Source organism: Xenopus tropicalis, chromosome 6 (genome assembly GCF_000004195.4).
Source record: "Xenopus tropicalis strain Nigerian chromosome 6, UCB_Xtro_10.0, whole genome shotgun sequence".
In the NCBI taxonomy this organism is placed as follows: Eukaryota; Metazoa; Chordata; class Amphibia; order Anura; family Pipidae; genus Xenopus; species Xenopus tropicalis.
In genome coordinates, this window is record NC_030682.2 from 152,824,147 (window position 1) to 152,851,907 (window position 27,761).

The following is a 27,761-nucleotide window of genomic DNA, read 5'->3' on the forward strand; positions in this document are numbered from 1 at the left end:
TAAATATATCAGATCCCCGGGGCCCCGTGATGGCCCCTCAGTCAATGTATCAGATCCCCGGGGCCCCTTGATGGCCACTCAGTAAATATATCAGATCCCCGGGGCCCCGTGATGGCCACTCAGTAAATATATCAGATCCCCGGGGCCCCATGATGGCCACTCAGTAACTATATCAGATCCCTGGGGCCCCATGATGGCCCCCCCATAAATATATCAGATCCCCGGGGCCCCGTGATGGCCCCTCAGTAAATATATCAGATCCCCGGGGCCCCATGATGGCCCCTCAGTAAATATATCAGATCCCCGGGGCCCCATGATGGCCCCTCAGTAAATATATCAGATCCCCGGGGCCCCGTGATGGCCCCCCATAAATATATCAGATCCCCGGGGCCCCGTGATGGCCCCTCAGTAAATATATCAGATCCCCGGGGCCCCGTGATGGCCACTCAGTAACTATATCAAATCCCTGGGGCCCTGTGATGGCCCCTCAGTAAATATATCAGATCCCCGGGGCCCCGTGATGGCCTCTCAGTAAATATATCAGATCCCCGGGGCCCCGTGATGGCCTCTCAGTAAATATATCAGATCCCCGGGGCCCCGTGATGGCCTCTCAGTAAATGTATCAGATCCCCGGGGCCCCGTGATGGCCACTCAGTAACTATATCAAATCCCTGGGGCCCCGTGATGGCTCCTCAGTAAATATATCAGATCCCCGGGGCCCCGTGATGGCCACTCAGTAAATATATCAGATCCCCGGGGCCCCGTGATGGCCACTCAGTAACTATATCAAATCCCTGGGGCCCCGTGATGGCTCCTCAGTAAATATATCAGATCCCCGGGGCCCCGTGATGGCCTCTCAGTAAATATATCAGATCCCTGGGGCCCCGTGATGGCCACTCAGTAACTATATCAAATCCCTGGGGCCCCGTGATGGCTCCTCAGTAAATATATCAGATCCCCGGGGCCCCGTGATGGCCACTCAGTAAATATATCAGATCCCCGGGGCCCCGTGATGGCCACTCAGTAAATATATCAGATCCCCGGGGCCCCGTGATGGCCTCTCAGTAAATATATCAGATCCCCGGGGCCCCGTCAGTAAATAATAGGTCAGAGGTGAGGCTTTTGGGTAATTCTGTAGCCACATCCCCTTTGTGCCGGGGCCACGCCCACAGATCCTGCTTGGGGGGGTAATGGCAAGGGCTGTAGGGTGGGATGCTGGGAGTTGCAGTATAACAACACTGAGGCCAGATATCACCTGACACGGAGATGTTACCTGTTACCTGACAGCCCTGAGGGCGGAGCAGCCAGTAGGGAGCAGGGGGTGCTGGGAGTTGTACCACAGAGGGTTAATATTGCCGCGCACTTGGCCCAGAGACTAAAACTGACATTAAACAGAAAGTGACCGGGTAACATCGCCGGCATTCCTTCCACTTGCGCCTGGCCCCGGGGCCCCACACAACCTGCCCATAAATCTGCCTTTGCCTTTAAATACTCCCAGTCACCCGAGATAAAAGGGTTCTGGAATGTAGGGCAGGTGTGGGCCAATCAGCTACTTTATTACTGAAAATGATTCGCTGTGGGGGAGGGTATGTCTCTACTTCCTTTGCACGGGGGAGTGTATTTCCTGGTACCCATGTGTCTCTACTTCCTTTGCACGGGGGAGTGTATTTCCTGGTACCCATGTGTCTCTACTTCCTTTGCACGGGGGAGTGTATTTCCTGGTGCCCATGTGTCTCTAGTTCCTTTGCACGGGGGAGTGTATTTCCTGGTACCCATGTGTCTCTACTTCCTTTGCACGGGGGAGTGTATTTCCTGGTGCCCGTGTGTCTCTAGTTCCTTTGCACGGGGGAGTGTATTTCCTGGTACTCATGTGTCTCTACTTCCTTTGCATGGGGGAGTGTATTTCCTGGTACTCGTGTGTCTCTACTTCCTTTGCACGGGGGAGTGTATTTCCTGGTACTCATGTGTCTCTACTTCCTTTGCATGGGGGAGTGTATTTCCTGGTACTCGTGTGTCTCTACTTCCTTTGCACGGGGGAGTGTATTTCCTGGTACCCATGTGTCTCTACTTCCTTTGCACGGGGGAGTGTATTTCCTGGTACCCATGTGTCTCTACTTCCTTTGCACGGGGGAGTGTATTTCCTGGTGCCCGTGTGTCTCTAGTTCCTTTGCACGGGGGAGTGTATTTCCTGGTACTCATGTGTCTCTACTTCCTTTGCATGGGGGAGTGTATTTCCTGGTACTCGTGTGTCTCTACTTCCTTTGCACGGGGGAGTGTATTTCCTGGTACCCATGTGTCTCTACTTCCTTTGCACGGGGGAGTGTATTTCCTGGTACCCATGTGTCTCTACTTCCTTTGCATGGGGGAGTGTATTTCCTGGTACCCATGTGTCTCTACTTCCTTTGCACGGGGGAGTGTATTTCCTGGTGCCCATGTGTCTCTAGTTCCTTTGCATGGGGGAGTGTATTTCCTGGTACCCATGTGACTGTCTCTGCTTCCTTTGCACGGGGGAGTGTATTTCCTGGTGCTCATGTGTCTCTACTTCCTTTGCACGGGGGAGTGTATTTCCTGGTACCCATGTGTCTCTACTTCCTTTGCATGGGGGAGTGTATTTCCTGTTACTCATCTGTCTCTACTTCCTTTTCATGGGGGGAGAATATTCCCTGGGACCCATACTTCCTATCTAGCCAAGGCACAGCAGTCCTGTGTTGCTTTGTGGCAGGGAGACAGGGTACCAGGATAATGCCATGATGCCCCGCTGTTGCCCCCCCCCCATCCCATAAGGCCCAGTAGGTGGGTTTCCCCCGGAGATTCGGGCCCAAGTTCGGCGCCCCAGTAATAGTCTAAGTCTGGCGTATGACTCTGCCTGTTACTGTTATTTATATCCCGCTAATTCCCCCCCCCCCCCCCCCCCGGGCGCTGGGACTGACATTTGGCCAGGGATCCATTTCTCTGGGCAGATAAACACGGTGCTGAGCTGTTAGTGGGCTCCGGGGCCACATTCTCCCATGAAGATTATTCCAGGTAGGTGTGAGCCCCTCTCCCCCACAGTGTTGCCCCCCCTGGGCGCAGTGGGTGCCACAGTGGGTGCCGCAGTAGCGCCGGTGCCCCGGGGATTATTTTTGGCGCATTCCTGGGATTGGCATTGCTGGGCTTGGGAGCGTCAGGGTGGCGCCTGGGGGTTTATTTTGGCTTGGGTGGGCTTCTGCCAGGAAATAGGCAAGAAATGTAAGGGGGCCAGTGGTGCAGGGGGGCAAATAGCCCGGGGTACAGAGTATCCAGGGTTTGGCACTCAGTGTAAGTACTGGAAACCCGACTCCCCAGTGCTCCGAGCCGTGACGGATAATGAGGCCCTGCCTGCGCCATCAGCTCTATACGGGGGGGCTTTGCCTTGTTTGGCCCCCAATATACCCAGTACTCACGTGTGTGTGTGTAAATTGCCCCCCCCCCCCCCCCGCCATACAGTTATAAAGGGGATAATGAGTTTGGCTTCACAGGATGCGGGGAGTTGTGGTGCAGAATGTTGGTGCAAGTCCCTCCCACACTTGCTCACCTGTGATCACCAGCAATCAGAGTGGATCGGATCTTTTGTATTGGGGGGGGGGGTGCAGATTGGCACCTAGAACCTTGCTCTGTGCCTTCTGCGAGGGGTTATTTGTGTACTGGTGTTGCACGCGCAGCTGCTTGTAGATGATGAATGTGTTCCTGAAAGGGGCAGTGCCTGGGGCGTGAGTGCAAGCTCTTTGGTCAGTGCATAAACCCAACTGTAGTGAAAAGATTTACTGACTTACTAGTGATAGTGAAGGGATCTGTAGCACAGGGGGATACAGTAGCACCCAATAGTGAGTTCTAGTGCACACTCACCAGTGATAGTGAAGGGATCTGTAGCACAGGGGGATACAGTAGCACACAATAGTGAGTTCTAGTGCACACTCACCAGTGATAGTGAAGGGATCTGTAGCACAAGGGGGTACAGTAGCACCCAATAGTGAGTTCTAGTGCACACTCACCAGTGATAGTGAAGGGATCTGTAGCACAGGGGGATACAGTAGCACCCAATAGTGAGTTCTAGTGCACACTCACCAGTGATAGTGAAGGGATCTGTAGCACAGGGGGATACAGTAGCACACAATAGTGAGTTCTAGTGCACACTCACCAGTGATAGTGAAGGGATCTGTAGCACAAGGGGGTACAGTAGCACCCAATAGTGAGTTCTAGTGCACACTCACCAGTGATAGTGAAGGGATCTGTAGCACAAGGGGGTACAGTAGCACACAATAGTGAGTTCTAGTGCACACTCACCAGTGATAGTGAAGGGATCTGTAGCACAAGGGGGTACAGTAGCACCCAATAGTGAGTTCTAGTGCACACTCACCAGTGATAGTGAAGGGATCTGTAGCACAAGGGGGTACAGTAGCACACAATAGTGAGTTCTAGTGCACACTCACCAGTGATAGTGAAGGGATCTGTAGCACAAGGGGATACAGTAGCACACAATAGTGAGTTCTAGTGCACACTCACCAGTGATAGTGAAGGGATCTGTAGCACAAGGGGATACAGTAGCACACAATAGTGAGTTCTAGTGCACACTCACCAGTGATAGTGAAGGGATCTGTAGCACAAGGGGATACAGTAGCACACAATAGTGAGTTCTAGTGCACACTCACCAGTGATCTACAAGGTTTTTACTCACACACATACTGGGCCCCTCTAGTGGTTCCCCCTTCTCCCTGTGCCGGGGCAGGGGGCATTGCCCACAGTGTGTGTGCCCTCGGGGGGGGCACAGTGTAACTGCACGTCTCACCCAACATGGGTCCAACATGAGGAGATTGGGTCTGTGGGTGTCGGTACCAGTTGGAATCATCTCCAGTGGAACCGATCCCATTCCCAGCAGGGGCCCATCCCCCCAAGTGTTCCGTTCTATTTACTGGGCAGTTCTGGGAGGTTCTGTTCTATTTACTGGGCAGTTCTGGGAGGTTCTGTTCTATTTACTGGGCAGTTCTGGGAGGTTCCGTTCTATTTACTGGGCAGTTCTGGGAGGTTCCGTTCTATTTACTGGGCAGTTCTGGGAGGTTCCGTTCTATTTACTGGGCAGTTCTGGGAGGTTCTGTTCTATTTACTGGGCAGTTCTGGGAGGTTCCGTTCTATTTACTGGGCAGTTCTGGGAGGTTCTGTTCTATTTACTGGGCAGTTCTGGGAGGTTCCGTTCTATTTACTGGCAGTTCTGGGAGGTTCCGTTCTATTTACTGGGCAGTTCTGGGAGGTTCCGTTCTATTTACTGGGGCAGTTCTGGGAGGTTCTGTTCTATTTACTGGGCAGTTCTGGGAGGTTCCGTTCTATTTACTGGGCAGTTCTGGGAGGTTCTGTTCTATTTACTGGGCAGTTCTGGGAGGTTCCGTTCTATTTACTGGGCAGTTCTGGGAGGTTCCATTGTATTAAGTTCGGTTGTACTGGGCAGTACTGGGCCAGACTGATGGATTCTATATGAGGGGGGCTTGCAGGCCCAGCATTATCATTTGGGTCAGTTCTGATGGGTCGGACGTGCCTCTATGCTCCGGTACCGGCAGATTAATGTCCCTTATTGGCCAGAGGTTGTGTCACCTAATGCTCTGATTGGCTGCAAGTTGTTTAATGTTGGGGACATTCTGTTGCTCTGATTGGCTGGGAGCTGTGACTCCTACACTGACCCCAGGAAATCACTGCTGGTTGTGGCTCCTGAGCCTGTACCTGTTGGATTGTGGGTAAGTTATTTAGCTAGTAGGGCAGTCATTTGGCTAGTAGGGCAGTCATTTGGCTAGTAGGGCAGTTATTTGGCTAGTAGGGCAGTCATTTGGCTAGTAGGGCAGTTATTTGGCTAGTAGGGCAGTCACTTGGCTAGTATGGCAGTTATTTGGCTAGTAGGGCAGTTATTCAGCTAGTAGGGCAGTCATTTGGCTAGTAGGGCAGTTATTTGGCTAGTAGAGCAGTCATTTGGCTAGTAGGGCAGTCATTTGGCTAGTAGGGCAGTCACTTGGCTAGTATGGCAGTTATTTGGCTAGTAGGGCAGTCACTTGGCTAGTAGGGCAGTTATTTGGCTAGTAGGGCAGTTATTTGGCTAGTAGGGCAGTCACTTGGCTAGTAGGGCAGTTATTTAGCTAGTAGGGCAGTCACTTGGCTAGTAGGGCAGTTATTTGGCTAGTAGGGCAGTCACTTGGCTAGTAGGGCAGTTATTTGGCTAGTAGGGCAGTTATTTGGCTAGTAGGGCAGTCATTTGGCTAGTAGGGCAGTCACTTGGCTAGTAGGGCAGTTATTTGGCTAGTAGGGCAGTCACTTGGCTAGTAGGGCAGTTATTTAGCTAGTAGGGCAGTCACTTGGCTAGTATGGCAGTTATTTGGCTAGTAGGGCAGTCACTTGGCTAGTAGGGCAGTTATTTAGCTAGTAGGGCAGTCACTTGGCTAGTAGGGCAGTTATTTGGCTAGTAGGGCAGTCACTTGGCTAGTAGGGCAGTTATTTAGCTAGTAGGGCAGTTATTTAGCTAGTAGGGCAGTCACTTGGCTAGTAGGGCAGTTATTTAGCTAGTAGGGCAGTCACTTGGGCTAGTAGGGCAGTTATTTAGCTAGGTAGGGGCAGTCACTTGGCTAGTAGGGCAGTTATTTGGCTAGTAGGGCAGTCACTTGGCTAGTAGGGCAGTTATTTAGCTAGTAGGGCAGTCACTTGGCTAGTAGGGCAGTTATTTAGCTAGTAGGGCAGTCACTTGGCTAGTAGGGCAGTTATTTAGCTAGTAGGGCAGTCACTTGGCTAGTAGGGCAGTTATTTGGCTAGTTGGGTACCTATGCTGAGGCACAGTAGGGGCATTTATTACTGAGCTGTGATTGGTGGGGAAGGGAGGGCCTGGGGGGCCGTTCCTGGGTGAGACAGGTGTAACCTTGAGGAAGGGACACAAACCCGGTGTGGAACCGGCCCAGTGTCACAGTAGATGGGGGGAGTCCGGCCACTCAGTGCGGGGGGGTGGTTAACCCTTCCACTGCCAGGCACATTTCACCTCCTTGTTCTGGGAGAGAAATTGAGAGGATTTCAATGTGATTATTACTTGCCCCTTATGGACTGGGGGGAGGGGCTAATAGTTTAGCCTGGGGGCAAGTGCAGGAGTCTGTGGGCTATGGGGGGGGGGGGGGGGCAAGTGTCGGAATGTGACTGACTGACAGGTTTTTCTCCTGCAATGGAATTTACAGGTTAAACAACAGGAACTTGTCTGAGCTTTGTTGGGGGGGCTATATATACACACACACATAGATATATACAGGCAGCGGGGGGGGGGGGCTATATATACACACACACATAGATATATACAGGCAGCGGGGGGGGCTATATATACACACATAGATATATACAGGCAGCGGGGGGGGCTATATATATATACACACACATAGATATATACGGGCAGCGGGGGGCTATATATACACACATAGATATATACAGGCAGCGGGGGGGGCTATATATACACACATAGATATATACAGGCAGCGGGGGGGGCTATATATATATACACACACATAGATATATACGGGCAGCGGGGGGCTATATATACACACACACATAGATATATACAGGCAGCGGGGGGGGGGGCTATATATATACACACACACACATAGATATATACAGGCAGCGGGGGGGGCTATATATACACACACACACATAGATATATACAGGCAGCGGGGGGGGGGCTATATATACACACACACATAGATATATACAGGCAGCGGGGGGGGCTATATATACACACATAGATATATACAGGCAGCGGGGGGGCTATATATACACACACACATAGATATATACAGGCAGCGGGGGGGGGGGGCTATATATATACACACACACACACATAGATATATACAGGCAGCGGGGGGGGCTATATATACACACACACATAGATATATACAGGCAGCGGGGGGGGGCTATATATATACACACACACACATAGATATATACAGGCAGCGGGGGGGGCTATATATACACACACACACATAGATATATACAGGCAGCGGGGGGGGGCTATATATACACACACACATAGATATATACAGGCAGCGGGGGGGGCTATATATACACACACACACATAGATATATACAGGCAGCGGGGGGGGCTATATATACACACACACACATAGATATATACAGGCAGCGGGGGGGGGCTATATATACACACACACATAGATATATACAGGCAGCGGGGGGGCTATATATACACACATAGATATATACAGGCAGCGGGGGGGCTATATATACACACATAGATATATACAGGCAGCGGGGGGGCTATATATACACACATAGATATATACAGGCAGCGGGGGGGGGGGCTATATATATACACACACATAGATATATACAGGCAGCGGGGGGGGGCACAGGGAATAAGGGGGGCACAGGTACAGCGCTGTGTATAGGGGGGCTATATAAATACATAGATACAGACTGGCAGCAGAGAATTGCTTATAGGTGTGGGCATAAAAGTGGGTACCAGGGTGCCAGTGGGTGCGGGTACCAGGGTGGGTGCAGGTACCAGGGGGTGCGGGTACCAGGGTGGGTGCAGGTACCAGGGTGGGTGCAGGTACCAGGGTGCCAGTGGGTGTGAGTACCAGTGGGTGCAGGTACCAGGGTGGGTGCGGGTACCAGGGTGGGTGCAGGTACCAGGGTGTTGGGGTGAGGGGCGCGGGGAGTTGGGGTGAGGGGCGCGGGGAGTTGGGGTGAGGGGCGCGGGGAGTTGGGGTGAGGGGCGCGGGGAGTTGGGGCGCGGGGAGTTGGGGTGAGGGGCGCGGGGAGTTGGGGTGAGGGGCGCGGGGAGTTGTGAGACAGGGCAGTGTGAGGGTTGGGGGGCGCCCCCTAGTGGGGGCAGATAGAGAGTAGGAGCAGCCACACAGGGACAGTGAGGGGCAGGGGAGGGGCAGTTACCGGGCACAGTATGGGGGGGGGGGCACGGCTGGCAGCTGCTCTCACATGGCACTGAGCGCTGTCACTGTCAGGCGGGGCCGCCGGTTCCTGTGATACAGACACACACTGACTCACACACACACAGGGACATCGCGGAGGGAGAGGGAGGGCCGGCAGCGGAGGGAGAGGGAGGGCCGGCAGCGGAGGGAGAGGAGGGAGCAGCTGTGTCACTGTCCGGCCGTCTGGCAGCGCCGCTACTCTGGGCTAAACCAAGCGAGGAGGAGGGGGAGACACAGCGAGTCCCAGTAGCAGCGCACCCCCCTGCCGCCATGGAGCAGTCCGGCCTGTTCCCCAGCCTGGTGGCCGCTGGGCACATAGTCACTCTGGTAGCCGTGTGGCACTGGCGGAGGCGGCGGGCACTGAGGGACACTGACGGTAAGGGGCGGGGGCGGCACGGGGGGGGGTGTGTCGGGGCGGGGGGGGGGTGTTGCTGTTAACGCTTTCACTGCTGGGTGTATCCGGGGCAATATTTCCCCTATTAACTGTTTCTCTCTATGTCCCCTGAACCCCAATACAGTCTGTGTGGGGACCCCCCGCCCCCCCCCCGGCTCCTTCTGCCTCAGCCCCCCCCCCCCCATAATGGTTGTTGCTGTTGTTGCCCTGGGGATGGGGGGGGCTGTTGTTGCCCTGGGGATGGGGGGGGCTGTTGTTGCCCTGGGGATGGGGGGCTGTTGTTGCCCTGGGGAGGGGGGGGGCTGTTGTTGCCCTGGGGAGGGGGGGGCTGTTGTTGCCCTGGGGAGGGGGCCTGTTGTTGCCCCGGGGCAGTTAGTCGGGGCATTAGAGGGACTGCGGGGCCTGTGGGTTAAGGTTTTAATCTGAAGGTGCTGAATCCCCTCATATTCCCCCCTGGGCAGGAAGGGGTTACAGAGCCAGGGGGCGGAGCCTCAGCAGAAGGAGAAAACTAAACAAAACCATGTGTTTTGCGCCTTAAAGGGGAAGCGACCCCTAAATACCAAACCTGCTGAGTTGCTGCGTCTGTGTTTGTAGTGTCGGACGTCCTTGGACAGATCTGCCCCTGGGGTACAAATGCCCAGGTGGGGGCAGCAAATCCCAAATGCTATACATGGCTTAGTACCCGCCTGTGTGTCGCTGCTGCCCCGGGGCAGAAGGGGGGGGCTGGGGCAGTAACAAACAGTTGGCTGCCTGCGGGGTTAATTCTCCCTTTGTTTTTGGCACAATATTTATGTTTGGGATCAAAGGCGCAAACAGAACGCGGGGGGGGGGGGGGGGGGGGGCAGGGTGGTGCCCCCGGCAGGGACATAAGGATTCTGGGCACTGGGGGGGCAGTTTCTCCCAGCAACCCCTGCAGCTAGGTTGGGGCATATGTATAATGTCACTGTGGGGCAATAAACTGGCAAGTGCCCTGCCTGTGATGATGAGATCCTATTGGTTCCTGTCTGTCATCTCTGCCTGTCTCTCTGCCCGTCTGTCCTTCTCTCTGTCTGTAAGTCCCTCTGCCTGTCTGTCTCTATGTCCCTCTGCCTGTCTGTCTCTATGTCCCTCTGCCTGTCTGTCTCTATGTCCCTCTGCCTGTCTGTCTCTATGTCCCTCTGCCTGTCTGTCTCTATGTCCCTCTGCCTGTCTGTCTCTATGTCCCTCTGCCTGTCTGTCTCTATGTCCCTCTGCCTGTCTGTCTCTATGTCCCTCTGCCTGTCTGTCTCTATGTCCCTCTGCCTGTCCTCTCTGTCTGTCTGTCTGTATGTCTCTGTTCCTGTCTGTAAGTCTCTCTGCTTGTCTGTCTCTATGCCAGTCTGTCAGTCTGCTTGCCTTACCCAGTAGCCTGTGCCATTCTGCCAGTGTGGGTGCCAGTGTGAGTGCCAGTCTGCCAGTGAGTGCCAGTCTGCAAGTGTGGGTGCCAGTGTGAGTGCCAGTCTGCCAGTGTGAGTGCCAGTGAGGGTGCAAGTGTGGGTGCCAGTGTGAGTGCCAGTCTGCCAGTGTGGGTGCCAGTGAGGGTGCCAGTGTGAGTGCCAGTGAGGGTGCAAGTGTGAGTGCCAGTCTGCCAGTGTGAGTGCCAGTCTGCCAGTGTGAGTGCCAGTCTGCCAGTGTGGGTGCCAGTGTGGGTGCCAGTGAGGGTGCCAGTGCGAGTGCCAGTGAGGGTGCCAGTCTGCCAGTGTGGGTGCCAGTGTGGGTGCCAGTGAGGGTGCCAGTCTGCCAGTGTGAGTGCCAGTGAGGGTGCCAGTCTGCCAGTGTGGGTGCCAGTGAGGGTGCCAGTGTGAGTGCCAGTGTGGGTGCCAGTGTGGGTGCCAGTGAGGGTGCCAGTGTGGGTGCCAGTGCGAGTGCCAGTGAGGGTGCCAGTCTGCCAGTGTGGGTGCCACCATGCTGTTTATAGGTGGATATATAATACTCACTATGGCAAGGGAATAAGAGCCCCAGAGCACCCCTGTCTCTATCAAAGGGTTAATGCATTGCTTTATTTGCCCTCTCCCATTAGAACAGGATATCATTTTATTTTTAACTTTTATGGTGCCGCTCCAACAAGGTCACATGTGTTTGTGGGGGGGGGAGGGGGCGGAGCCTCAGAGGGTTTCTATTATATTGTTACTCAGTAAGTACTTACTACTCTGTTACTCCCCCACCTCGACAGTGCCCGGGCACATTATACCCAGCTATGGGCACATAGCAGTCACACCGGCCTCTTACACTTGCCCGGGGGCACAGGTGGCACATAGCAGTCACACCGGCCTCTTACACTTGCCCGGGGGCACAGGTGGCACATAGCAGTCACACCGGCCTCTTACACTTGCCCGGGGGCACAGGTGGCACATAGCAGTCACACTGGCCTCTTACACTTGCCCGGGGGCACAGGTGGCACATAGCAGTCACACCGGCCTCTTACACTTGCCCGGGGGCACAGGTGGCACATAGCAGTCACACCGGCCTCTTACACTTGCCCGGGGGCACAGGTAGCACGTAGCAGTCACACTTGCCCGGGGGCACAGGTAGCACGTAGCAGTCACACTTGCCCGGGGGCACAGGTTGCACATAGCAGTCACACTGGCCTCTCATACTTGCCCGGGGGCACAGGTGGCACATAGCAGCCACACTGGCCTCTTACACTTGCCCGGGGGCACAGGTGGCACATAGCAGCCACACTGGCCTCTCATACTTGCCCGGGGGCACAGGTGGCACATAGCAGCCACACTGGCCTCTTACACTTGCCCGGGGGCACAGGTGGCACATAGCAGCCACACTGGCCTCTTACACTTGCCCGGGGGCACAGGTGGCGCTGCCAGTTCCTGGTACAGAATAGCGGGCGCGGCCCTGGAGGTGACACTGCAAATAGAGCGAGAGGACTGGGAGGGGCGCGGTGGATTGATTGGGGCAATGCAGGGTAGCGGGATGCCAAGTTGGCACTGTGCCCTATTCCCTGGGTGTGTAGCGCTGCGGCTTTATGGATTGTCCCATTGTTGTGCATTATGGGGGGGTGATGTTCTGGGAAACTCTCCTTATTGATACAGCTTTGGTTTGGACCAGGGCAGGGCCCAATGTCACCCCCCCCAGTCTGCCCAAGCGCTTCATAGTCTTCCTTATAATGGGGCCCCTGAACTGCGACAAACACTGGCCCCGCCTCCTGCGCTAAGGAAGACTGTTCCATCCAGCAGTGTACACGGGGGGGGGGTCCCACACATACTAATGATATGCTAAGGGGGAGGGGCAGGTTGGCAGAGGGGGAGGGGCAGGGGGACAGGGAAATGTCACACAGTGACTCAGTTGCTTCTGGGTAGATGTCAGGAAGGAGCTGGTTGTGCCCAGGGCAGTGCCCCTTTCTCTGTTTCTATTGCCAATATAAATTGCCACTTGCCTGGGGCATTGCTGGGAGTGCCCATAAGTGGCCGGGCAGGTTCTTTTGGCAGCCAAGGGGGCGGGGCACCTAGTTTGGAGAGAGAGGGGCATTCTGGGATTGTAACTGCAAATACATGGAGTCAAACAGCAAAGGAGATTTCTGGGTAACCTGGCATGTAGGGGGGGCACCCCTCGCTCCCCAAGAGCCTAAAGCCAAACCCAAATCAGATCCTACTTTGCAAATTGAAATATTTCAGGTTCTGCGCATCCCCACCCCCAGCCACGCCCTGCTGGGGGGCCCCCATGTTCCTCTGTCCTTTCATATGTACCCCAACACTGTTCCATATAAACGGGCCCCCCCGCACCATTCTGTATAAAGGCCCCCCCACACCATTCTGTATACAGGGGCCCCCCCGCACTGCATAGGGACAGGCAGTTGGCACATTGCTCACTAGTACCCGCTGCACAGATTGTTCCCAGTGAAAGTGCAGACGAGTGTGCGACACACGTGGGGGGGGGGGTGAGTCACGTAGGAAATTCCTGGTAATAATGAAACTATTGTGGCTTCTGATTGGGCAGCTTGGTATCTGAGCCGCTACCCCAGGGCTGTGTCCTTATATGGCCCTGCCCCCCCCCCCCCCGTTCCCCCCTACTCCCCCTGCTTTTTGGGGGTTCAGTGGGTTTCAGAGGTATTTAGGGAGCCTGGCACAATAGATGGGGTTGTGGGCGTTTGGGGGGGGGGGGCTGGGGTATCTGTAGGGGGGTGCAGGGATATTGGGGAGTGCAAGGGAAAGTTGGGGTATTGGCGGCGGTGGGAAAGGGTTAAGGCGGGGGCCTGTTTACAGGAAGGCAGCGCGGTCGGCGGCTGCTCGGAGCGATAAGACTTTTATTTCTCACTGAGCCGCCACGAGCCGCCGTATCCCACAATCCTCTGCGGGGCGTTATCGCTTGCTGCTCTGTGGCCGCTCTCCATGATTAAAGCACGGAAAGGTCTGTTACCCCCCCCCCCGGCATAGCTTTCTCTGGGTAATTTCTTCTTGTACCGACTGACCCACAAGGCTTGCAATTTACTGGGAGCTTTCAGGCTGGCAGGCCCTGGGCCACAGAACTGACACTCCGGGGCTGCCCTGAAACTGCCTGTAAATTCCAATGCCCCCCCCATATGTGTGCGTTTGTGTTCTGTATCCATGGCAACAGCGTAAATACCACAAAAAATGTCTAACGGACGCATGTGTCGGGGCGGATGTGGCAGGGAGGGGGCGGCAGGGCTGCCAGGGGATTGCCTCCATCTTTCCCTGCATTTTAACCCTTGCCTGTACAAATTAGCAGCCCCCCCCCCCTCTCGGTATGTGTCAGGCAGCCCCCTCAGCCACATTGCAGTTGGTCTTCCTCCTTTCTGGTGGTTTTTCTTTTGAAATGAAACTTAGTTGCTATGTTGTTGCTAAGGCTGTCACCCCGGCAACCAAAAAGCCAACCCATTGTAAGATATATATATGTTTCTTTGCTAGCGACCGGCAGCCTAGCAACCAGCTAGATGTTGAAATGCCAAATGATGCAGAAATAAAAACAAGTCTTTTTTTAAAATGAAGACCAACTGCAAATTGCCTGGGAATGTCTACAGCAGTTAGTGTTAGTAGCAGCAGAAGTTCTACCCTGGCTAGATGTTGCCCCTCAGTAGGGGGTTGCTGAGTGGGAGCAGTTTCCTTTTGCACTGGGGTTATTGCTATGGCAACCAGTCAGGTGTAGCTTTGTGCAGTTGAAGATCAGCGGTGCTGTAGCCTTGCAACGAGAGGCCAGGAGCAGCCTTGGGCACCTGTGTGTGAGGGGGGGTTCTGGGCAGCCCGTGGCTCATCACACACAAGTGGCTTATTGTTGGCCCATACGGTGCATGTGGGCGCCAGATTCAGTTGGTATCCTTCCCTGCTGTTATTTCTGGTACTGGGGCGGTCGGCTCTTCCCCAGGAAACCACAGGCGGCTCATTGTATGGGGGGGGGGGGTAGGTGTGGTGTGGGGGGGGGCACAGCCTGGCACAGATTTATTTGATGTGAGTGAGAGGCGCTGAGCCGCAGGCTGACGTAGAGCCGAAAGTGCGGTTGAAATGGGAAGTTGCGCTTTGTATGTTGTGGCCCCGTGTTTCTAAGCAATTGCCCCCCCCCCGGGGGGCCACAAACCAGGCTGATCATGAGATTCATCCTTCTTCTATTCAGCCCTCTTCTAATCATCTTTCTTCTATTCATTCTTCTTCTATTCATCATTTATTCAGACAAATGGTTGCTAGGGCCCGGATGTCTAGCAACGAGATAGACACCTTAAAATTGCATGTTCTGCCTCAATAGGAAAAGTTCATTATTAAGGTGCGTTTCTCTGGCCAGAAGGGGGCGCCACATACCCAGGGGCCTGGTGTGCCAGTTTGGTGCCAGTGGGACACGTGGCATCAGATATTCCTGGGCCCTGCGCTGCTCAGTCTGGTACCCGGGGCCATAGCAGTGAGGGAATGAAAGGGTGTTTCTGGGTAGGAGCCCCCCCGAATGGCTGGCAGGGGCCCCCGGTATGAGTAGGATCCTGCGGGAATGTGTCTATTCCTAGGCTGCGGGCACGGCTGTGGGCAAGGCTGGCATGCGCACTACAGGCGGCTAACACAGTGGCCATTAAACTGGGAGTGAGTCAGATAGTGTGAGTCAGATAGGAAATGCCCCCCCCCAGCCACCGTGGCACGGGCGCTGCCAGGAGCATCCACTTTGGCTCCCACTCTGGAAATGCCCCCCCCCAGCCACCGTGGCACAGGCACTGCCAGGAGCATCCATTTTGGCTCAGACTCTGGAAAAGAACCGCTGGCGCCAATCACTTATTAACGGGCCGTGGTTAAAGTGACAGTATCGGCGCTGAACTGCATCTCCCTGCGCAGTCCCTACGCACCATTATCCTACTGACTGTAAGGGGGGCTCTGTCACTGACTGTAAGGGGAGGGGGGCAGATAGGTGAATAGTCTGACAACAGGGAACCATGAGCAGCTTTATAGGCCTGGGCCATTGGTTTGTAGTAACCCTGCGCCCCCATTGGGTGGGGCTGTACTGCTACTGGGCGGGGGGGGGGGGGGGTCAGTCAGCCCCTGTGACTCAGTGGGACTGCGCTACTATTGTATGGGGCGGGGGGGTCCGTGTTTGGCCGTTGCCGGGTAACATGAGCCCAGATGCTGCCCCCGCAGACAGTGATTCATCGGAACCCTCACAATTTGTGCTTTTTCTCTGTCCCACAATATTATTCTTGGAATTTTCCATCTTTATCCGCAGCCCGGGGTTTCCAGGGGGAGGGCGGAAACAAGGGGAGCCGGGGTGGGGGCCCCCCAATTGCACAGTGGCACTAAGTCTGTAGGTTACTAGGGGGGTACGGGGGGTGGCACAGTGGCAATAAGTCTGTAGGTTACTAGGGGGGTACGGGGGCTCCCCAATTGCACAGTGGCACCAAGTCTGTAGGTTACTAGGGGGGTACTGGGGGGTGGCACAGTGGCACTAAGTCTGTAGGTTACTAGGGAGTACGGGGGGTGGCACAGTGGCACCAAGTCTGTAGGCTACTTAGGGGGTACGGGGGGTGGCACAGTGGCACTAAGTCTGTGTTCTAGGGGGGTACGGGGGTGGCACAGTGGCAGTAAGTCTGTAGGTTACTAGGTGGGTACGGGGGGTGGCACAGTGGCACTAAGTCTGTAGGTTACTAGGGGGTACGGGGGGTGGCACAGTGGCACTAAGTCTGTAGGTTACTAGGGGGGTACGGGGGGTGGCACAGTGGCACTAAGTCTGTAGTTACTGAGGGGGTACGGATGGTGGCACAGTGGCACTAAGTCTGTAGGTTACTAGGGGGTACATGGGGGTGGCACAGTGGCAGTAAGTCTGTAGGTTACTAGGGGGTACGGGGGGTGGTACAGTGGCAGTAAGTCTGTAGGTTACTAGGGGGTACGGGGGGTGGCACAGTGGCAGTAAGTCTGTAGGTTACTAGGGGGGTACCGGGGGTGGCACAGTGGCAGTAAGTCTGTAGGTTACTAGGGGGGTCGGGGGTGGCACAGTGGCAGTAAGTCTGTAGGTTACTAGGGGGGTACGGGGGGTGGCACAGTGGCAGTAAGTCTGTAGGTTACTGGGGGGTACGGGGGTGGCACAGTGCCTAAGTCTGTAGGTTACTAAGGGGGTACGGGGGGTGGCAAAGTGGCACTTAAGTCTGTAGGTTACTAGGGGGGTACGGGGGGTGGCACAGTGGCAGTAAGTCTGTAGGTTACTAGGGGGGTACGGGGGGTGGTACAGTGGCAGTAAGTCTGTAGGTTACTAGGGGGGTACGGGGGGGTGGCACAGTGGCACTAAGTCTGTAGGTTACTAGGGGGTACGGGGAGGTGGCACAGTGGCACTAAGTCTGTAGGTTACTAAGGGGGGTACGGGGGGTGGCACAGTGGCACTAAGTCTGTAGGTTACTAGGGGGGTACGGGGGGTGGCACAGTGGCACTAAGTCTGTAGGTTACTATGGGGGGTACGGGGGGTGGCACAGTGGCACTAAGTCTGTAGGTTACTAGGGGTACGGGGGGTGGCACAGTGGCAGTAAGTCTGTAGGTTACTAGGGGGGTACGGGGGGTGGCATAGTGGCCTAAAGTCTGTAGGTTACTAGGGGGTCGTACAGAGGGGGCCTAGGCGACATAGGCAGAAGTCGTAAGGGTTCCTAGGAGGGGGTAATAGCGAAAAAAATGGGGGAGATGGACACAGTGTGCAGGTCTAAGTCCGTAGTAACTAGGGGGGGTACGGGGGGTGGCATAGTGCAACTAAAGTTCTGTAGGTTACTAGGGGGTGCATGCGGGAGGGGGGTGGCACAGAGTGGCAGTAAAGACCTGATAGTTACTCAGGGGGGTGGCAACTATGTGCACTAAGGGTCGTGTAGGTTACTAGCCCGGGGTATCGAGGAAAAAGGGTGGAGGGGTGCACAAGAGTGGCAGCTAAGTGCTGTAGGTTACTAGAGGGGTAGCTCGGAGGGTGGCATAGTGGCACCTAAGCATCGCTGTAGGTTACTTAGGGGTACGCCGGGGGGTGGGCACAGCTGGCGTAAGTCTGTAGGTTACTTGGGGGGTGGCACAGTGGCACTAGTCTGTAGGTTACGGGGGGTAGGGGGTGGCATACAGTGGCACTAAGTCCTGTAGGTTACTAAGGGGGGTACCCGGGGGTGGCACAGCGGTCACTGAAGCTCCGTGTACCTTACTAAGGGGGGTACGGGGGTGGCACAGTGAGCAAAGTTCTGTAGGTTACTAGGGAGGGTAAAAACGTTGGTGGTGGTCAGTGCAGTTAAGTCTGTAGTTACTAGGGTGGGTACCGGGGGGGGCAACAGTGGCACATCAAGTCTGTAGGTTACTAGGGGGGTCGGGGGGGGCACAGTGGCTACTAAGTTCTGTAAGGTTACTAGGGGGGTACGGGGAGGGTGCCAGCAGTGCACTAAGTCTGTAGGTTTACTAGGGGGGTACGGGGGTGCACCAGTGGCACTAAGTCTGTTAAGGTTACTAGGGGGGTACCGGGGTGTTGCACAGTGGCACTAGGTCTGTAGGTTACTAAGGGGGTACGGGATGGTGCCACCGTGGCACATAACGCGTAGTTACTAAAGGGGGGTACAGGGGGGTGGCACAGTGGCAGTAAGTCTGTAGGTTAACTAGGGTATACGGGGGGTGGTAACCAGTGGCATAAGTGCTGTAGGTACTAAAAGGGGGGTACGGGGGGTGGCACGTGGCACAAGTCCTGGTAGTTTCTATGGCGGGGTACGGGGGGTGGCACAGGCACTAGTCTGTAGGTTACTAGGTTGGGTTAAGAGGGTGCACATTCGTGGCACTAATCTGTAGGGTTGACTAGGGGGTAACGCAGTGGCACAATGCCTCTGGATGTGGCACTAAGTCTGTAGGTTACTAAGGGGTACCAGGGGGGTGGGCACAGTGCACTAAGCTCTGGTAGGTTATTAGGGAAAGGGTGGCACCAGTGGCATCTAAGATCCTGTTAGGACACTCAGAGGGGAGGGAGTATGTCGGGAGTGGCAGCAAGTGGCAACTAAGTTCTGTAGGTTACGGAGGGGGTACCAGGGGGGTGCAAGTGACAGAAGTTCTGTAGGTGTTGGGACTAGGGGGGTACGGGGGGTGGTACAGTGGCATAATCTGTAGGTTGAGACTGAGGGGTACGGGGGGGTGGCACGAGGGTGGCAACTAGTCTGAGGTTCTACTATATGAGGGTAAAAAGGGCCTTGGGGGGAGGTGTGAGCAGGGTGCAGTAAGATCTGGAAGAAGTGATAATGCAGGGGGGGGTGGAAGTCCGGGAGCGTGGTACAAAGTGGCAGTAAGTCTGTAGGTTATACTAGGGGGTAACGTGTGGGACAAGGGTGGCCTCACAGGGGTGGCGGGAGCTCAAAAGCCTGTAAGGGGGTTACTCAGGGGGGGGGTGAGGGGCGGGAGGGATATGGCCCCACTAGGTGGCAAAGACTGATAGTCGTGTTAGGAATTACTTAGGGAGGGTCGCACAGTGGCACTAAGTCTGTCGGTTACTGAGAGGGGGTAACGAAGAAGAGGGTGGCACAGCCTGGGCACCAACAGTGGGAAGAGCTGATAGATTACTTAGGGGGGTAGGCAGACGGGTGGCACAGTGGCACTAACGTCTGTAGGTTACTAAAGGGGGGTGCACAGGGCATTAAAGTGGGTCGGTAAGGGTAGCTAAGGTAAATCTGGGTGGGGGGGCAGCAGTGCAGCTGAATATTAGTGGCGTAAAGGAAATGACCAAAACTATAAACTGAGTGGTTAAAGGGCGCCGTTGGCATTCTTAATGAGTAGACGAGATCCGACCTACAGAGCTTATTGAGCGAGACTTTGGTACCTTTGCGTTATTTTTTAGTAGTTTAATTATTGACCTTTTTTAAGGTAGAGCGTTTGCCTTTTTTGAACAACCAGGGCAAAAGCCCAGAACCTTTTCTAATAAATTCATCAGTCCAAATAAGAGAGAATTTATGGCTCCCCCTCCCCTGATGTGTCATATTCCTGTCTCTACGTTTCAATATCACTGCAGGTTGTCTTAGGCCATTGTGCTAAAATGAACCCTAGCAACCAGATAGCTGCTGAAATACCAAACTAGAGAGCTGCTTAACAAAAAAGCTAAATAACTGAAAAAAAAAATAAAAAATGACCAATTGCAACTGACCGACCCCTTTCAACAACGTGCCGCCCTGCAGATGCCCTGGGTCCAAGACATTGCAAATAGCTTGGCCCGGGAGGGCACCCCGTGCGGAACTAAACAACTCTCCTGCAGCCTTGGCCAACAGCAAGTCAACGTTTCCTGCAGAATCAGAGAAGTCTCGCCTACCGGCTCACTTAACTGGAACCTAGGCGAGTAATAATCCGCATAATCCCACCCCTGCCTGACCGCTGGCGAAGTAACTGCAACAACACGTGAGCTCAATCCATACAAAAAGCGGCCGTCGTATCTGCTGCCAGCCTGGCTGGAGGCTAAGTGAAGCACAAGACTCTCTCACATGTTAGGACTACAATGTGTTTAGTAAGGCGGTCTTGCATGCAGTTGACTTGTGTATTCACCTTTGTAGGCCTGAGCGCATTTCTGTATTTAATATGCGCGCCACCTTAAGCATGCGGGAATTTTTGGGGAGGGCCACTGAGTTAGCCCCAAGCACACATATGTATTTACCGCTCCAATTTGGGGCGATGGGGTTTTCTTTTCTTATGTACACATGGCAGAAATGAATATATAGGAATCAAATAGGAGAGAACTCGGGTTGGGGTCCCTTGTCCACCCTTCAAAGAGGGATGAGGGGTACAATCTGGGGTATGCATTGACCTCTCTTCCCCCCACCGCGTAATCCCTGCTCGCCCCCTGTTCTATTTGGGCTTGTATTCCGTTGTACATGGAACCCCTGTTCTATATGGTGATTCCGCCTGATTACGCTGCCCCCTGTTAGCTATGGGTTGATTAATTACGTTGTCAGAGCCGCTTGTTTCCCTCGCAAGGGATTCGGCACACTGCGTTACCCTAAAAGGAGGCTGTTCTGCTTCATACGTATAGGAGTAACTGAGTGATGCATCAACCCGCTGTTCTAGGTTGATCCCGTGTTCCAAATACCTGAATGCCAGCTGACATTAGAAATGCCTGTCTATTGGGCTGTATGCTGTTTGTTACCTCTTAGTAACTGTTAAACCGTTCTATAGGTTGATCCGTATGTTATCCGCTTCACATGCCATAACAGCCCAAGGTCTGCCCCCCCTGTTCTTATGGAGTCGATCTGTGATGACTCTCATTCCACCCTCTGTTCTATGTTGAATCACTGTTGTTACCCCACTGTCCCCCTTGATTTCTATGGTTGATCCGTTGTACCATTCACCCTGTTCTATTGGAGATTGACTGTGTTACCCCCACCCTGTTCTATAGGCCTCTGGATCTTGTCTCACCAATCCCCACTGTTCTGTGGGTTGATCTTCGTTTGATTACCTAACAAGGCCCTGTTCTATGGGTTGATCTGTTGTTACCCCCCCTGTTCTGTGGGTTGATCCGTTGTTACCTAATAATCCCCGTTCTAATGGGTTGATTTTCAGAATTGTTAACCTGATCTCCATGTCAAATAAACATATTGCCCACCCTGTTCTGTGGGATGAATTGCCAGTTGTTACCCTGGGAGCAGTTTTTTTGTGCTTCACCCTTTCTGCCCTGTGGAAGTTTGAGCCAGTATCTGCTCACCCTGTTCTGTGGGTTGAATACCGTTATTGAACACCCCCCGTTGTCGGAAGGGTTGATCTGTTGTGACCATAACCAGGATCAAACAACATTTCAAATAATCCCCCTGTTCTGTGGGTTATCCGTTCTTTACCCCCCTGTTTCTGATATTGGGTTGATGCCGTTCTGTTACCTTAATGCCCCTTGTATTCTGTGGGATTGATTTCCAGGATGGGTTACGCAACATAACACATATGCACAAGGTGACCCCCCTATTCTAATGGGTCTGATTCCTGTTAAGTATTACCTACTCCCCTGTTCTATAAAATCGTGGTTGATGCCAGCCATTGTTACCACATGGAATCCTCCTGTTTTTTTATGGGTTGATTCCAGTGTTACCCGGTTAAGGCCCCGGTGACTGTGGGTTGATAAACATCCGTTTGTTTACCACGCCCTTGCAGCCCCCCTCGTCTGATTGTTGATCCGTTGTTACCCCCACGGTTGCTAGCAAACCTAATCCCCCTGTCTGTTGGCGTGCTGATCCGTTGTTACCCCCGCTGATTCTTGTGGATTGATGACAGCAACGATGTATACCGGCAACCCCTGTTCTATTGGGTGTAACACGCCGTACCTTCCCCCCGCCGAAAATGATACAAGTGTAGAAGCCCTCCTAGTTTCTGTTGGGATTGAATACCGTTGTTAAATCAAGCTTACCCCTTAGTTCGTGGGTTGATGTCACAGTTGTTCACCCTGCTCCTGTGTCTTGTGGGTTTGATCGTGTTACCAGACACAATCCATCCCCTGGTTTCGTGGTGATGCCCGTCTGTTAACCCTGAGGGACCCCCACTCTTTCTGTTGGGTTGATTACCGTTTTGCTTGCCTGAGCACCCTCCTGTCTGATGGGTTGATGCGTTGTTAACCGACCACTTGGGTAAGGCCCCTACCCCGTTCAGTGGTGTGAATCCGTGCTACCGCCTGCCCCCCGTCTCTGTGGGTTGATACCCAGTTGTACCTCAGAGGCCCAGACCGTTTCTGTGGGTTGATGTTAATTCCATTTGTTAAAACCTAATGATAAATGCTTTGTGCATACCTCACTGAGTTATTCTGTGCGGTTGATCCGTTTTACCGGCCCTGTTCGTGTCGCTTGATTCCGTTGTTATCACAGCGTTGTTCTTCATAAGACTGCAAAATGTATACCGGTCTGCGCTTCAACCGCCTTACCTTTGATTCAGATAACATTAAAATCAATTTAACCCGTCGTTCTGTGGGTTGATCACTGAGTTTGATTACCACCCCCCTTTTTCTGTGGTCTGATGACTTTTTAACCCCTGTGCAGGCCCTCCCTGTTTCGTGGGTTGATTCCCGTCGCTTTTAGTAGCCATCCGAAAGCCCCCCTGTCCTGTGTGTTGGATGCTTTCACGTTGTTAACCCCAAACCCCAGCCTGTATCTGTGGGTATGAGTCCGTTGTGGACCGGTGGGACTTAACCCGTGTCATCTCCCTGCCTGTTCTTGGTCATTAATACCCGCTAGTTACCTCACCCTGATACAGTGGAGTATTGATCCTCGTTTGTTACAAGCAAGGCCCCCCAACATACTGAATAATCTGAGTAGGGTGTGATCAAGTGTTGCCATTTTAATTGAAAAACATCTCCTACCTTTTGTGTTTGGCACTGAGCGCCGTGAACAAAAATAAACAAGGAACCCTTGGGGGAATCCCCAGACGCTTAGCGACATAGCCTTTGGGTAGCCAAGCGGCGAACCAGCCTATGGCTCGGCTGCTGAGCCGGTTTCTACCTGAAGGCCAGGAAGGCCCACGCTACACACCGGTGTTGTACGGTATGGTCCATTTTCCCATGGCAACATTGTGACTTCTGTATCAAGATCGACAACCCGCGCTTCGCCTCAGTAACCCCCATGCCCTTCACTGAATTAACCTCTTTCCTCCCAAATAGGTCAACTAAGACCAGAGAACCCAGAGCAGATAGGTGGGGTGACGGCAGAACCAGACCTAAGTAAGGAGCTACGCACCAAAATTACCTTTGAGTCCTCTGCCCAACTAATAATGGGTATCACTGTCTGTGCCAAGGTGCCAGGTTTTACATACCCCAAAGTGTGAGTTTACATATGTCTAGCTTCATCTTGAAGGTGCTAGATAAAAACCCTCAAAATAATTCCAACCCATGCCAGGTGAGGGCACCGACATGTTCGCCTCCCCAGCAGGACTGCACATGGCACAAATCCCGCCAAAAGGCCAGAGGCATTCCCTTTTTCAGGTCATGCACCCCTCCTGCCTCGCATAATCAAAGCCTGGCACCAGACCGTATGAGCAACCTACCCCGCCCGGTTCGAGTGACATGGCATACTCGTTCAACAGTATGGCACCAAATCGCCGACCCGCAGGCCTGGCACCGTATGGCACCTCCCGCCCGCAGGCCTGGCACCGTATGGCACCTCCCGCCCGCAGGCCTGGCACCGTATGGCACCTCCCGCCCGCAGGCCTGGCACCGTATGGCACCTCCCGCCCGCAGGCCTGGCACCGTATGGCACCTCCCGCCCGCAGGCCTGGCACCGTATGGCACCTCCCGCCCGCAGGCCTGGCACTGTTTGTTCATGGGGAAGGTTGTGCTAATTAGGAGTCGTTATGCTGATGCGCTACCTGCCTTTCTGGTTATGCCTCTCGGCGTCTCCGGGGTTAATGATTTTCATTCGTTATTTGCTCTGTAGCAGCAGAATAAACAAACTGGCGCAGTGTTACGGTGGCCCACAACCCAGAACCAAATTGCTCGCTGCACCTGGGTCAACAGTGGAGGAGGGGAAACTACCCACTTTATTGTTTGGTTGGCACTTCATAGCGCCTCTTGTACTTTTGTCAGTCTGCATCAAAAGCGGCAGAATGAAATCTTCTTTTGGGGGTAATGCACAACTGCTCCCACGTCAAAATTCTCAGCCGTTTAACACCCCCGCGCGGCCGACTTCCTTCTCTTAGCTGGGTCAACACTAATGATACCACTTGCCCCCTGGAGTACGGGGAGGGGAGGGGAGAAGATCTGGGGATTAGGGGGGACCCAGGATAAACTTACCATGTCGCTTTTAGTTATAATATTGTTGAACTAGAACTCCCAGTACCCCCAGCCCAACTGCCTTTGGCTGTAGCCCAGCGAGCTGACAGTTGAACTGTGTCCTGTAGGTAGAGGGTAGCCTTCGACCCAGAGAGCTTACGCCACTATTTGGTAGGTGAGAGCGTTAATTGGTCCCAAGGGGCCGGCCCTGCACTGTGGCCACTGGAGTGATGGGTGGGGCCAGTTGGCTGATGGGTGGGCCTCGTTGCTACAGAGAGGGAAAGGGGAGGGAGAGCGGCTGGAGGTTGTTGTGTCCCCGTCCCCAAGACCCCGCAGCTCGGCAACCAATACCGCTTTCCGCCGACCCTAATGCCCCGGCCCACCTGCCAACCCCACCTAACGCTGCCTAGGACTCCCCCCCACGGACTGCCTGTACAACTTCCCTGTGCTTTTGCTGCTGTGACGCGGCCAGAAGCATGTGAGGGCTCCCACAAGCTGCACCCCGCCGAGAGCGCGCGCGCCGGGTACTCAGGATAGCAGCACGGACGCCTTTAAGCGGCGAGATGCCTGCTCGAAGAGCATCACTTCGTGATTTGTAGCTTGATAATAGAACGGGAGTAACGGAAGTGCAGGAGAGGAAGGGTTACCTGTACAAGAAAGCTCTGCTGTGATATGAATATCCCTTCTCATGCAAAACAGACCTTCCTTGACCCATATAAAATATTATAATAAGGAATTATTATTATATTATATATTAATAATGATTGTAGAACTATAGGGAATAAGGATATATAATATAAATAAAATAAAAGGGTTAATATAAATAAAGTTTAATTAAAAGAATAGTAAGAAATATAAATAAATAGTAAGAAATATAAAGGTAAAATCATATAAATAAAAGGTAATAATATAAAAATAAATAAGAGAAGGCAGAGATACTATATATTATAAAGAAAAAAAAATAAAAGTAATAAGAACATAAATAAATAAATAGTAACAATTATAAAATAATTAAAATAAATAAAGAAAAGAAACATAAAAAGTATAAGAGTATATTAAAGTATAGGGATTAAAAGTATAATAATAAAATATAAAAAAATAAGGTACGGCGGAAATACATAAATATGTAAAAGTAAGCTGAGAAGGTAAATAGTATAAAACAAATAATATATTAACGTAAAGTATATAAAAATCTCAGTATTAGATAGAGTAAATAATTATAACATAAGGTGTTAAAATATTTCAAAACAAAAAATTAAAGATATGTTAAAAAATAGTCAGTAATTTTTATGTAATTTTAAGGTTTTTGAATTAGAAATAATAGATTATAAAATATAAATAAAGGATAAGTAAAGATAAAATTACAAAACTAATTCTGAAGTAAAATAAATAATTTTAAGTTTTATAATGTTAAGATAAATAGATATAATATAGGGTGTATAGAGTAAAACATAATAACAAAAATATATATAGGTGGGGTTCCCTGGCACTGGGGGGGGGGGCAGGTGCGCTTAACCCTTGCACTGCCAGCGGCTTATGTCTGACCTTGTCTCTGCTAATCAGCTGCAGCTTTGTATAGTAACCCCTTCCCTCCCGAACGGCTGTTAATTGGGTTAATACCTGAGTTTCGTAATTAACCCTTAAACTGTTAACAGCCGTCTTAGTGCAAGGGGATTGGGATTAACCCTATCACTGCAGTTTTGGGGTAACTGTCCAATGGCTGGGGCACATTGATTAACCCTATCGCTGCCTGGTCCCCACATGTGATATATAATTGCTGTAATGTTTCCCCAAGGGACCAGATGGAACCAGACTACAACTCCCAGCATGCTTCTGTGAGTAGATGTTCAAGTATTCTGGGAGTTGTAGTTCTAATCAGGAGTCTATAGGGGAGTTGTACAGTTAACCCTTTGCCTGCCAGGGACCTGCAGATGGCTCTGTCTCATTCATTGCTTGTAGGGATAGGAGTTGTTGTGGAGCCACAACTCCCAGCAGCCCCTGACAGCTATGCTCTTTCTCATCGTTTATTAACCCTGTGAGGGCAGACGCCCTCCCTGTCTCTGGCCCTGTGTATAAGTATCATAGGGACTGTCTCTGCCTGTAGAGTTTGTTGCCCTTTATTCCCACCCCTTTCTCCCGGGCCAATCGGAGGGCGGAGCAGTGGCGGGTAGGAGTCGTTAATACGTTTCACATGGTTGTTGGGGGGGTTTCCGTGCAAAGAGTCGCACGTTTCACTTATTACCCAGGACTTTGCCCCCCGCTCACTGGCGTTCCCTGGCCCGGGGCAGTTCTGCTAACTGGGGGCAGCTCCCCGGGATCCATTCATTCTCACTGGGTTTCTGTTCTCTGCACTGCTGGTTCTGACTTCTGCAACAACCGTGCTGATTGGCTGACCAGGAAGAGAATTGAGACCTGCTGCATCGTAGTCAGGAGTCAGAACCAGCAGTGCAGAGAATATAAACATTCACCTTCCAGTTAACTTTTAGTATGTTATAGAATAGCCTTTGCCTAACAACTTTGCAATTGGTCTTCATTATTTTTTTTTTTTATAGTTCTTGAATTATTTGCTTCTTCTGACTCTTTGCAGCTTTCAAATGGGGGTCACTGACCCCGGCAGCCAAACCCTATTGCTCTGTGAGGCTCCAGTTTTATTGTTATTGTTACTTTTTATTCCTTATCTTTCTATTCAGCCCCTCCCCTATTCATATACCTGTCTCTCATCTAATTCACTCCCTGGTTGCTAAGGAGATTTGTACCCTAGCAACCAGATAGCTGGTAAAATTCCAAACTGGAGAGCTGCTGAACAAAAAGGTAAATAATTCAAAAACTGCAAATGATAAGGAAAATGAAGACCAATTGCAAATCGTATTAGAGTAGCACTCCGCATTATTCTGAAAGTTAATTTAAAGGGGAACTACCCCTTTAAAAACGTTACATAAGTAAATGAATGGATATTGTTACCGTTTCATTAGACAAAAACACTTGGGGTAGAGTTGCCCTTTACCGGTTCCAGGCGGCAGTCGGCAGTTAGACGTTAGTGAGGGCATACTTACCCTTTAGATACTGTATTTGGGCCGCGCTTGTTGGGCAGTGATATAATGCCCTGTGTTATTAATGAGTAGCCGGAATAGTGCTCGTTACAGTAATTAGTGGGTGTGGGTATAAGGTGCTGACAAAGGGGGTGTGGCTTGTAAGGGTGTGGCACCCAGTTTCTTTGGAAATCCCATTGACTTTAT

At 52.6% G+C, this 27,761-nt stretch overlaps 1 protein-coding gene across 23 annotated transcripts in view; it reads left to right on the forward strand.

The window, feature by feature from the left end:
- The window catches only part of plec (plectin), a 161,323-nt gene that overhangs the window by 66,386 nt on the left and 67,176 nt on the right, over positions 1-27,761 (forward strand). For 2 of the 23 annotated variants that reach the window (XM_031903893.1, XM_031903895.1), the window contains exon 1: positions 2,994-3,024. The exons of 15 other annotated variants lie outside the window; for them this stretch is intronic. In XM_031903893.1, coding sequence (XP_031759753.1) covers positions 3,009-3,024 — 16 coding nt within the window. In that variant the 5' untranslated portion in view covers positions 2,994-3,008. Of the gene's footprint in view, positions 1-2,993; positions 3,025-9,127; positions 9,346-13,709; positions 13,744-27,761 lie in introns of those variants that run through there. 6 more of the 23 variants (XM_031903880.1, XM_031903881.1, XM_031903885.1 and 3 more) reach the window with 3 other exon arrangements.